General features: G+C 31.5%; 1 protein-coding gene across 2 annotated transcripts; it reads left to right on the top strand.

The window, feature by feature from the left end:
- Window positions 1–2,430: 2,430 nt before the first annotated feature.
- On the top strand, window positions 2,431–13,094 carry LOC132751350 (uncharacterized). Of its 2 annotated transcripts, XM_060741512.1 has the most exons (8): window positions 2,431–2,656; window positions 7,469–7,528; window positions 8,941–8,980; window positions 9,860–9,925; window positions 11,210–11,359; window positions 11,646–11,747; window positions 12,014–12,200; window positions 12,705–13,094. In XM_060741512.1, exons 3-8 carry the CDS (start codon window positions 8,978–8,980, stop codon window positions 12,770–12,772), a joined length of 576 nt encoding a protein of 191 aa, XP_060597495.1. In that variant the 5' UTR covers window positions 2,431–2,656; window positions 7,469–7,528; window positions 8,941–8,977; the 3' UTR covers window positions 12,773–13,094. The 2 variants fall into 2 exon arrangements, with proteins under 2 accessions (XP_060597495.1, XP_060597496.1); XM_060741513.1 differs by lacking the exons at window positions 2,431–2,656; window positions 7,469–7,528 and having other exon boundaries at window positions 8,422–8,980.
- Window positions 13,095–13,839: the final 745 nt, after the last annotated feature.

Genomic DNA, 13,839 nt, shown 5'->3' with positions numbered 1-13,839 from the left:
TGCCACGACACATGCTGCAATAATTAAATCATATTATAATAAGTAATAATATTAAGAGTTTACTAGTATGTCCGTCTTTAATATATTAGTTCACCTCCATTAGTTTCGACTGTTTTACATTAAACAATGTCATTTACGTGGTTGGCAATATGTTTTTAATCTGCCTAACAATGTCCCACTAATGTCATATAAGAACACAAAGATGCTTTAAGTTGCTTTTGTTTAACCATTCATTTATCTCGATAAACACTATCAGTGCCTACAGAAAGTAGGGCAACAAAAATTGTAACAAGTGATAGAAAAGTTAATAAGACGCTAATAAAAAAACTTTTAAACACACGCCCCTCTTTAGCTGTTTCATTTGTTTATTCCTTTCTTTTACGTCTAAGTATCTATTGCTAGTCATCTTGTCAATTTAGTAAGGGCTACTTTTATATCTGTTTGTTTTATTATTTAAGGTGCCAATCTAATTATGAAATTGCCTACACTTATTTTTTTCATTTTTTTTTTCATAATGTTGACTAATGATTCAGCAAATGATTCCAGATTTAAACGACTTTGTATCCCTATGGCCATATTTGGTAAAAAATGATCGAAGTTAGTCAATGAAATATGAATACTGCTATCGTCTAGCCCGTATAAATCAAACAAACTCCCATAATTCGTACTAGGTAATTAACGAATCAATTACTGTATGAATGTCCGACAAATCTAGACAATAGAAATGAATTTAGAAATAGTAGTATGAAGAAAAAATTAAAAATAATAATATTTATTAGTCTGTGTTTGATTTGATTTATACATTAAAGGCCGTCTCTTATGTCTCTGACAACGATGTACAACGATGTAACATGTATCTTATCTTAATGATAGAAACCTTGGAACAAGTTTCCGCATAAAGCAGGGCAATAAATAAAATAAATTAAGAGAAGGTAATAGTCAAAGTATAGCTTTTCATATCTGTTACTTAATAATATCCGAGATCTAGAATGAAACGAAAATTTATATAATAAAACGTGAGACTGATTTCTCAACAGACATAAAATATGTATTCAAATATGCGCCATATACATATTAAAAACAATAAAAAAAATTTGATTGTTACTAATCGTTTCTTTGCAGTGAACGACTCACTGACAGCTGCAAGGTCCTCAAGCGCACAAAGCGTGTGACTTAAGTGCAACGAACGTCCTTTTTGCGTTCAATGAGCGTCATTTGACCGTTTTCCTAACGTCCATGCATATTTAAAAACAAGAATCATTTGATTTTGGGCTCCCATAAAGAACACCTACTATGGAAAATACTGAAAGATTTAGTTTGCTATATATGCTTGCTATAGCCAAGTATCAAGTAGATGTACTGTACTTAAACACAGCGGAACACATCGAGGGAATTCACACGCAGAGAAGAAGATCCCGACGAAGACGACCAAAGTGTTAGAGTAAATCAGGATTATATAAAGGGAATACTCTTCTGGCGTTGTCAAATAGTAAGACGCACGCTAGTTATGCGTTCGACACAGTGTCACGTTAATCACACGCCAGATGTGTCAACCTGAAAAACGTTGACCAGAAAGTGATGTTGTGACGGGCCGTTTATCGGCGTAAGTAAAATAGTATTGTAATATATTAATATTACTTTTAAGAAAATGTTAGTTATGCATTTTGTTAACATTTTTGCGGCGATTACTATCTTCGAAAGTTGGCAATACAATAATTCCAATTATAATAATTAAACTTATTAAACTTATTATTTGTACACAACAACACATGTTATGACAATGTAAATATTATGTCCCTTCGTCAATATGATTGTATTCCTTAAAATCTACTACGTTCAAATACATGTTTTGTTCGTTTTAACAAAATTCTTGTTATCGATCCTTTTGAAGAGGACGAACGACAACTCTATTTGGGGATTGTTTTTGTGTAAGGGACTACAATACGTCTGCTTGTAGCAAAAGCATCAAATACAATACGCTGTCCAAACTTTTTGAAAATTCTTTCCATAAAATTATTTGTATAGTCATTTACCATGAAATCGTAACTAATTTGCTCAACTGACATGTAAACTTAAGTCTCTTCAAGTCTTCAATTGCCGATACATAATTTACATATAAAACATTTGAAATAATGATATTTTTCGTCAAACGTTTCTATAGAACACTGAACATATACCTATATATAGGGTGTCTCTGTTTTGTCTACTTCTTGGAGAACCTTTAAGTTTCAGAAGTATATTTTCTCCCTTCTGACTTTATTGATCATCAAATGAATTTATTCAAATATTATAAAATATATATTAAAACAGTTTCATATATCGCGTCATTCAAGTGTCTATTTACTGTTATTTTCAAAATCATACAAGTACTGCAGTACTAGTTTTTGCTATTGCACTCTTGACATACATACTTTGCCCCCTAAAGGAAGTACATTTGTACTTTGATGATACATTTTTTGCGCAGTGAATCTGCATTGAAGGTCACTTGGACACGCGTTACACACGCGAAACAAACCAGCATGTGCATGTGATTAAACGGTATCGTATAAATACAGTGGAAGCGCGCTCTGTTTTTATATTTGCCTTGTTGCTGTGTCATCACATTCATCGAAGAATCGAAAGCAATTCAGAATAAAACCGACGAAACACAAGCATGGTACGTAAATAGTTGATAACTTTAGTTTGATATTCATAGTTTGTAAATAGTTTTACTTGTAATTGTAGGCTCCTTATTTCAAAACTTCGGAAAACACATAACGTTCTTTCTATATTCTTATCAAAGACAGTCATGGCGTAGATGATTCAGATATAAAATTTGATGACCTATATCGTAAATCAGGAAGTAGAATGGTTTTTGCTAGATTCGCACACTATGCTGACCGAAAAGCCATTGTCACAGCTTTTCGCTCAAAAAGAAAGTCAACTGACTTGCCGTTTCGTATATCAGAAGACCTTCCCCATAGAATATCATTAGCAAGATCCGAATTATATCCATTTTTTAAAGAATGTCTGGACTCTGGCAAATCAGCATATTTTAAGTATGATAAACTGATTGTTGATAATGAAATTTACACATATTGCAAAGACAAAAAGTGTCCCGTTTCTGTTAAAAAATAGGAATTCGGCCAAAGCCCAAAATCGTGTAAATATGACAGTTTAAAATTGTGTTCATTAAATATTCAAGGATTACGTAAATACAACAAACACAACGAATTTATTACATTTTGCAATAAATATGATGTCGTCTGCATTTGTGAAACTTGGCAAACAACGCATGATAACTATGATAATTTATTACCTGGCTTCACAAATTATGATTGCCCAAGAACATCAAAATGTTATCGAGGCTCAGGTGGAGTATCAGTCTTTATAAGGAATGAATTATGTAATAATGCCATTGTTAAACGTATATACCCGGAATTCAAAGAATGTATTGTCCTTTATATTGATAAGCATATTGCAAAATTAGAAAAGAGTATTGTGTTATTTTTCTGCTACGTTGCACCGGAGAATTCACCTCTTTACCAAGACACGTCGGAAAACGGTATAGATATCCTTTCTCAAAAACTGACATGTATTATCTCAAACCTTGGTGATGTGTCCCTCATTGTAGCTGGGGACTTAAATGCTCGAACCGGAAACCTAGAAGATATCATAATAGATGACGACATTGATCACGTATTTAACTCATGCACAGATTATCCCGGTGACATATTTGATATGAACAGAAAAAATCGCGATGAAAAAAGCAACCGTTACGGTATATCGCTTATTGAAATGTGTTGTACATTAGGGATTCATATTCTTAATGGACGTCTATTTAGAGATACAACCGGGAACTTTACATGTACAGCAAATGGAGGATTGAGTGTTGTTGACTATTTTATTGCGTCGACCGACATATTTGATCGTATACAAGACTTTAGTGTTGAAGACTTTGATTTATCAGATCATTTTCCGGTTACCTGTGAAATTCTACTTGATACTGTAAACGTGAATTCAACGGAATTTCACTCATTTCCGAACCTTTATGAACATCAAACGTATAAATGGAAAGAGTCGCTCAGAGATACATTTATACAAAAATTCACACCATTATTTGAAACCTTTTATAATGATATTATTCAAGAGGAAAATATCTACAACACATGTACAACTTTTATAGACCTATTTAAAATCGCCGGTAAAAACATGCTTTTAAAAGTATATAAAGGTAAAAACAGAAGTCTGGAGGCACATCATGAACAACCGCGTTGGTGGGACTCGGAATGTGCAAAGATGAAACAACTGAAATATAGCAGTTTGCGTAAATTTAGACGAACACAACATAACATTTCCTACTTAAGCGAGCTATTTTCTGAAAACAATCAAGTTTTAAATAATCAAGATATATTCAATAGTCTTTATGATAGAATAGATGACACAGATCTTGATTGTGACGTCACAGACGACGAAATCATGATAAGTGTTAATTCCTTGAAAAATAATTGCGCTACAGGAGTGGATGGAATATGCATAGAATGTTCAAAGGTACTATATATTTAACAATACCATACTTGAATAAATTATTCAACAATATACTACATACGGGACATTTCCCACCTACCTGGGCAGAAAGCATTGTTACCCCAGTACACAAGAAAGGAAATAAATCCGATCCGAATAATTACAGGGCAATTTCTGTAGGAAATAGCTTGAGTAAAATTTTTATGAAAATCCTCGCAAATCGTTTGACCAAGTGGGCAGAATTGAATAACATTATAGATGAATGCCAAGCTGGTTTTAGGAGTAATTATTCAACTATTGATAACATTTTTAATCTTCAATCTATAGTACAAAAATATATTAGTAAATCAAGAGGACGATTATATGTGTTTTACGTTGACTTTCTTAAGGCCTTTGACAATTGTGTACATTTCAAAATATGGGAAAGTTTAGAAAGGAAGGGAATATCCCCTGAAGGCAGATTTCTAACGTTATTCCGAAATATTTATTCTCAACTTCGGTCATGTGTAAAAGTATCAGGACCTACGATGAACGGGCTGACTGATTTCTTTCAGTGCGCCAAAGGAACAAAACAAGGTTGTGTGACGTCATCAATCATTTTTAACCTATACATAAATGACCTTGTGAAATACTTAAATAATAAATGTCAAAATGGAATCACTATCTCACAACATACAGGAGAGATGTATTGTTTATTATTTGCTGATGATGTCTCCAGTATTGCACACACGGCTATAAATCTCCAAAGACAAATAAATGAAATAAGTAATTATTGTGCTGAAACTGGGATGTGTATAAACCTTGATAAATCTAAGATAATCGTTTTCAGAAATGGCGGTCCACTAAGACAATATGAGCAATTGATGTATAATGAAAATGAAATAGAAGTTGTCAATTGTTACAAATACCTAGGAGCATACTTTACCCCGAAACTCTCATGGACTAAAACGAAATATGTACTAGCCATACAGGCGACCAAGGCTGTTAATGTTATTTATGCTTATCAGAAACATTTTGGTTATTTTAGTGTTAATGATGCTTTCAAACTATTCGATGCTATGGTAAAACCCATTTTGACTTACTCATCAGAGATTTGGGGATATAACACATCTCGACAGATCGAAAATGTGCATATATCATTTTGCAAAAGGATAGCATGTTTAAATCAAAACGTTAATTGCAAGTTTCTTCGCCCTTACTGAATGCGGACGCCTTCCAATTAGTGTAACATATATGTCTAAATGTGTTAAGTACTGGCTGAAATTAACGGAAATGCCACAATATCGGTTACCAAGACAATGCTATATTATGCTTAGAAACTTAGATGAACAAGGACGAATCACATGGGCAACTCATGTTAAACGCATGTTATTTCAATTAGGCCTTGGTTACGCATGGACAGCGAACGGAGTCGGAAATGTTGATACATTCATGCAAGTATTTAGGACACGAGTCTCAGACTGCTGTAGACAAGAGATAATGTCTGACATTAATTCATCGCCTAAAGCAATTAGTTACAGAATTTATAAAACATCTATTACTGACGAATGTTATTTGTCACTGAGTATGCCTTATAAATATAAACGCGCATTAGCAAATTTTAGATGCAGTGGCCATGACTTGAAAACTGAAACAGGAAGGCACTTAAATATTGAGAGAGAATTTAGATTTTGTTCATTTTGTGTTAAACGTAATGCGTATGTTGTGGAAAATGAAGTGCATTTTTTGATTGACTGTCAGCTGTACAACGACCTTAGACACAAACACTTAATTTTTTGTAATTGGAATGTGATTCTAAACAGTAATGAACGCTTTAATACTATAATGTCAGATACAGCGAAAGACAATATTAGAAAACTGGCAAAATTTATCTATGAAGCAAATAGTTTAAGAAAACTTCAATTAACTGAACACATTTAAACATATATACATGTATTGTAATGTTTTTAATTTATTTATGTGCCATGAATTTGTTGAAACGACCGTTTCTCTATGTAACCAATTACCTTTATGTTTAAATATTATATATAAATTAATAGTTACCTCTTCAACACTGATATTAATCATATTGGCATTTGTACATTATATATTTAATTAATATTACCTTTATTTCAACTTAAATATTCAATTACCATTAAACTAATTCATTGTAAATATACTCATAACTATGTATATTATATATATTTATATCTCACTCTTTGTTAAATTAAAATTCTGAATGTATTTTGGGCTGAAGGCCTTATATTACTAATAAACTCATTGTCATTGTCATTATCAAAATTCATATATTAGATTTCAACTTCTTAATTAACAAAGATCATTCTTAAAACTGATAATTACTGATAACATAAACCAACACACTACTAGACCTTATAGTTCAAGAAAGAAATTTGACAAAAAAGTCCATAAAACCTGCATTTCTTTGCAATCTACTGTGTTTCTAACGTGGAAACCGGTATAAATAAAAAAGTAAATTATGTTTTTAACATATGTACGTGTGAAAGAGAGGTCTGCAAACATCAAAATGACTTGCGTTCCGGATCATTGATCCAGATAGTGTCCTTTGCCATCACAAGGTAACCTGGATGAAAGAATCACTTCATATGATAAAATGTAACCCGATTGTGAAAAATCGCTCTGTCTGTTTTTGAAGCAAAACGTTAAAATGAACGTTTTTAAAGCGTTTGTATGTATATAAAGTGAGCTTTGAAGAATTAGCACAATGAGAGATTTTTTGTTCTTATGGAGGCGTGCTGTTTTAATATTATCCTGCAGTAATCAAAAGTTTTCTACCTTTGTTGTAACAATTAATTGAAAAAATAGAAGAAAATGCTATCTAGAATCATGATAGATTAATCAATCAAATGATATGTACATAAATGTATTTTAAATTATAAGCAGTATAACTAAGTAAATAAGGATAAACAATCGATTATTAAGTTTCATTCTTATTGATTTTCAGAAGAAGATAACAATCGTAGCTGTGTTTGCTTTTCTTTCCACAACAAAGGCTGAACCAAAGGTAATCTTTATTTTTACAATTCAAAGAACAATTTATCACACATATACAAGTAAACAACCGAATTTTTTTTTTCGCTAGTCACTTTCCTAAAAATGTTTTTCTTTTGCTTTTCAATATAAATTGATAAGCTGCTTGCAGCAAGAAAACAAACGGGTTCTAAATAATTCATAAAGAAAATAAATTATGCTGTATTGGTAAACAGCAAGTGATATTGTGGCATTTATATCTCCATATTAATTTTAATTTCTTTTACAATTTTCTTTCAAACACCCATTTCATTTTGTAATTTGCATTCATTAGAAGAGAAAAAAATGTGTTCACCCTATTTAACAATTTAAGGTATTCAAACGAACCCGTTTTAAACTGACTAACTTAAAGTTGTTTTTTTTTTCCTTTTGATAAAGAGATAGCCGTTACGTTCAACCGTATTGTTCTGTTTTCATATGTTATTTTATTGAAACGTAAAAAAATATCCAAACATCCTTGTCCAAAATTTAAGCCTAGTCTAGTTACTCTTTGTCTGGATTATCAGAATTATGGTTTCCTGTAAATTGTGACTTTCTAACCTTTTTTGTGTTGTTACATGTTCTTGTTAAGGGCAGTAGGCCTTTCTAAAATATTATTTGCTTCGTGGTGCTGACTACAAGTAGAAAAAACTCTTTTATATTTTTTATGACACAAAAATCATTGATGCTATATTAAATTCCAACGTGACAATTATGTCACTGTCTAGACTTCCCGAAAGTCACATAATTATATCATTAAATGAGAGCATATTATTATTCAAAAATAACCAAAACTAAAATTTCAATTATGGTTATAATAATTTAAAGATAAATAAGATAAAAATATTTTTGTTTCCATTCTGATATCATTTTGTCTTTACATTATAAAACGAACTCTAAAACTCTAAAAGATTTTGATACATCTATTTCTCAAATTTTTCGAAAGGAAAGTAGTATCAAGTATGTGATTTAAGTTTGTGAAACTGATTGGAAAGTTTGAGTACTAAGGATTGAGTAAATTACATTGAATTTGGTCATTTTCGTCACACGACACTTCTATGAAGAAGTCCTAATCATCGGGTAATTTCATAAGCGCAACGTTGAAAAAACAATTTATTTTTTATATCACGATTTTGTTTTGGACCCGTTTACATTTGTCTTTCGAGAATTTGTGTAATCTTGCAATCTTGGAGGGTGTAAAAGCTAAGGTATTTGAAGGTTTCAGTTGGACTGTTTACTCACACTTGGATGATAGGAATCTCTTGACGTATTTTAAATTACTAACCTAATATTTTAGCAATTTTGTAAACAATACATGTTGAAAAACTGTAGCTATAACATCATACTGAATGGTTTTGGAAAACCTATAAATAACATCGCATCATATTTTTTTCTCCATTATTCAAGTTCCTGCTGTTAGAATAAAGCAATAACAAGAAAAGCAATGGTAAGTGGAGTTTCTTTAAATTTTATTTTCTTCTTCAATTGTTTAAAATAAATCATGATTAAACATCACTTTATTAAATTTGTAAATGCAATACTTTTAAATTATCCACATTATCCTAATTGGAGATAATGAGTTCAAACTACATTTTACGTATGTATTAAATTCACAGACGATAAGAAACAGGTCTTGTTTTATACGCGTCATGTCAGGTTTTGAATTTCATAATATTTACAAGAACATTTAACAGAAATATATACACCTGGAAATAAGTGAAGCACACCCCGGAAATTTAAAATTGGTTTTGATTAAAAGCACTGTCATGAGATAACGACTTAATTGAGCTAAGTAAAAGTAATTTGATAAGTAGCGATACCAAGATTATAAACCAAGAAATCTATAAGTTAGGTTTATGCTTAATGAAATGATTGCAGCATAAGGAAATGTGATGTTTTTTACCAAACATATTAATGTTTATAAGTATGGTGTTGGAACGTTTACAAAACATTTACTCGTGGTTATTGTTGGAAAATGTTGACGATTGCGTAATCTAAAATTACATTATGTAGTCAAATTTTTAATAACGTTTGTAACCGTCACATGCTCGGATAATAGCCTCAACCCTTCTCCTCATACTACAAGTAAGGCGTCTAATGCGATTTTTAGTAAAAGCTTGCCATTCGTGGTGCAGAGCTTGTTCCAGTTGTTGCAGGTTTTTTTTACAGATGGTTCTTACAAGTTTGCCCAAATGAAATTAAACATTCTGGTTGTGGTTATGTCAAAATTGAGGCAAAATGTCGTGTGTGCTTAACTTATTTCCGATAAATTCACATTGTCATTTCAAATCTATTTTGTTACAGTAACCGTTTTGTGTATTCACAGGAAAACTCAAGGTATATCATTTTTGTTCTTGCCTGTGTTATCTTAAGGACCGAAGCAGTACCAGAGGTAAGTTCATTTTCCAAATATTTTGCAATGTTCAAATAACCATCCAATCTGTTGTTATTAAGATTATTTTGTTGAAGAAAGCATTTATTGATGTCAGAAACGGTTTAGCTCTTGGTATCTGTATCACTATCCATTTTTTGCAACTCAAAGACTTACCAGTAAAAGTGCCATTAATGCTTGAATTTAAGTCACGATTTAACCATCATATTAATTGCGAAAAGAATGTCTAAAAACGTTTAATAGTCCAAAGCTGATTCCCTACACGATACATTAAGGCAATATTCCATAATACTTTTATCGAAAGCGGCGTTTTGTTCAATTAATGATTTTTGACATTTGATAATTTATATATATACTGGCATGCGAGCAGTTCCCGTACAGAAGCAGTACCCGTATTTTTCATTTAAACGCTTGATTTTTACTTGCATTCTTCAAAAATTCATTTCAAATTAAGCAGATACATAAACAAGACAAAATCTAAGTGTCAGTTCGGTAGTACGTATAAAAAGTCTCATTTTAAATCACTTCCACCTGTGCGTCGTCAAAACGTGACCTTGTTTTCTCTGGGGGATTCCGTCCTTGCGCGCATGCGCAAAAATACTTACACGTGAGGCTTGTTAAAGGGTTTTCCACTAATACCACCTGTTTACAGATAAGTAGGCAATGTGATGAAAACTTGTTTAATTATCAGAATTTTGACCAATATTACTATATAAAATAATTTTATGGCTTTGATACGTAAAATATCATGCATACAAGCATGCTATTGCATGTGAATGCGTTGGGGTAACGGTACCGGGTAATAGATACCCGCGTTTAGTCTACGCTCTATTTCCTGAATTACATCTATTTATCTCTTAGATAATGGTCTGTTCAACAATTGTAAATGAAAAATAGGTCCGATATAATAAACTTATATAATTACAATGGGTTAGATTTTATGTACGGGAACTACTTCTCTTCATACAAAATAATGGATAATTTCGGTACCCCATTTGAGGCCTCATAAGTAAGGGTTATTCTATGTTTAGAACATGATGGAATTTCCATGATTTGTGTTACGAGCCGAATATTGATGTGTAACATTTAAATTTTGGTGAGTGATCGTAATAAAAAATAATGTTTAAGTAACTATGATTTTTGTACGGGAACTGCTCGCATGCCAGTATATCTTTTTTTTTAAATACAACATTGACTTTTGTATCATCCGGAAATTAACCTATTATAATAAAAGACGTGACCTATGGAAATAATAATAACTGCTAATGTACATCCTTTATTCAGTATCGAAGAGTGGTAGGACATATTGGAGATGCTGTAAGGGCCTACGAGGATGTGATGATTGACGAGGAAGCAGAACTGATCATAGCAACCGTCGCCAAAGTAACATCCAAGAAAGTCACACCATCTATTGCGTTCCATGACTTTTCTGTGGTATATTTACATTTTAATTTAAATACTGCATATTTGCATCAATAAGCAACTATATATGGTATGTTCACATACCAAATGATTACTATTCATCAATTAGATTTAATTCCTTAGAGAATATTTCAATATACGTCGTACCATTCCTTATTTCTAATGAACAGAAGAGTCCCATCTCATTATTTTGTTCCTATAACTCTCTCTAGAAATAAAAACAACAGCAAACAAAACAACCTTTCTATTTAAAGCAAGTATTTATTTTGAGATTTTAAAACAAAGTATTACATTTTAGGGATACAGTGTCATTAAACTTGTTGAGAAGGGCGTTTGTTACATAGAGAAAACTAGACATTCAATGGACTATTTGACAGATATTCTTTATCAAGCAGAAAGAGTAAGTTGTGAAATTTAGATGCAGTTCTTGTCTAAATATAATCGATTTGACCTATATTGTGTATGCATACTAAGTTTGGTATGTGATAAATAGCTCGAACATTAAAATAATCGGAATCATAATGACCATTCTTGCCTTTTACATGGGACCATGTTATATAATTGAATATTTTAATTTTATTTGCTACACAAATGTTAATTTTAACATCTAACTTTATCAATCAATTATTTGTATGAAATGTATAGACACCTTGTGCTTAAATTCAGGACAATGGTGACTATGAAATCAGGCAGACATTCAAGTGCACGTCAAAGACGTTTGTAGAACCGTCAGAAGTGGTAATGTACGGAGAACGGATAGCTGCCTTCTGTAAAGACTACGAGTCGGTGTTTGTTGAGAAAGACTACACAATGCGCAGTAAAAGAGAGACTATTGCTTTTGAGGAAGAGAGTGGTAAATGTCTTTGTGTCTACATTGCATTTGTTTACTTAAATTTGTTACTTATATGACATATTCAATTAATGTTTAATTTTACAAAAAAAAAATGAATTTGGTTCACAAAAAACTTAGACTCGAATAGGATCATTATTTTCTCTTGATAATTAATGAATTATTTTCTCATGATGGTTTATTAAGAAAACAAATGATGAATCAAATTATAAATCGGTCACTCTCATGTGAACAAAGTATAATAAATATATTTATTATACAAGATAAGATGAAATAAATTACACAGAACAAAAACGATATTTTAAGAGCATGTCAATGAACAAAAAGGCCCCAGACATGATATAATTTTGGCACATTGACAAAAGATACTGTATGTCGTCTGGTTAATCAAATATACTCAAATGAGATAATAGTTTGCACCTTGTTTGATAAATGTCTGTTTTTTTGTTTAAGAATAAACTTATTTATGATTTGTTAAAATGTCTAAATGCATTTTCTGTTTTTCAGTGTGGTGCCTAATATGCAGCGGAAGTTGCAACACCAATCCTCCTAAAGTTTTGACAGATAAACGATGATTACAAATTAACTATGCTACCTTTCTATCGGTCATTGTAAATATCAACTATTGCAAGTAAACAGTTGAATTGTTTTTTACTGTATTTTTGTATGTTTGGTACCAAGCGATAACACGAGAAACTCGAAAAAATTTATTCTATTTGTACAAACGTCATTAAAGACAAATATTAAAGAAATGTTTATGGACATCTTAAATCGATAGACAACGTGATTTAACAATGGTTACATGTCCATGACAGTCATGTTTTGCAAAGGAGAAATATTGTTTTAAATTTACGTGTATTGATCATGCAGTGAAATAAATATAGCAAAACCTTTAAATTTTCTTATTATTTATCATGTAACAATTATTATAATTGTATTAAACAAAACAAAACGAAATTCATCTTACATTGTAACTGAATGTATCTTAAGTTGTATTGTTGGCACGTCACATGCTGCGATAATCAAATCTTATAATAATAAGTAATAATATTAAGTGTTTGTTATATGCCTCTTTAATATTTTAGTCCACCTCCTTAAGTTTCGACTGTTCAATGAAGAACAATGGCATTTACGTGGTTGGCAATAATTATGTTATTTTTTATCAGCCAAACGCTGACCCACTAATGTCACATAAGAACACAGAAAAAATGCTTTTAGCTGCTTTCGTTTAACCAATAATAAAAAAGGTTTTTAACACCTACACGTCCCTATTTAGCTGTTTCAATCGTTAATTCTTTTCTGTCACTCGAGAGTCACCTTGTCATTTTAGCGGGGGATTACTATATCTGTGCGTTCTATTGTTTAAGATACCCCCCACCTTATGTGAAACAATTATCAGTTTGACAAATGATACAACAAATGACTCCAGTTTTTTAAACGATTTTGTATCCATACCGCCATATCTTGTAGAAAATGACAGAGGGAAGTCCGATTATTCTGTACAATAGAAATAAATTTGGGAATAGTAATAAAACGACGAGTTTGGAAGAAAAACTAAAGTCTGTTTTTGATTGAATTTATACATTGAATGCCGTCTCCAATGCCTCTCACAATATCTTATCTTTATTATAAAAAACAACAT

The sequence above is a fragment of the Ruditapes philippinarum genome, unplaced genomic scaffold (assembly GCF_026571515.1).
Source record: "Ruditapes philippinarum isolate M1 unplaced genomic scaffold, ASM2657151v2 ctg468_1_1_1_1, whole genome shotgun sequence".
Taxonomy (NCBI): Eukaryota; Metazoa; Mollusca; class Bivalvia; order Venerida; family Veneridae; genus Ruditapes; species Ruditapes philippinarum.
The sequence above is the reverse complement of the archived record's forward strand: the minus strand, read 5'-3'. Positions and strand labels throughout refer to the sequence as shown.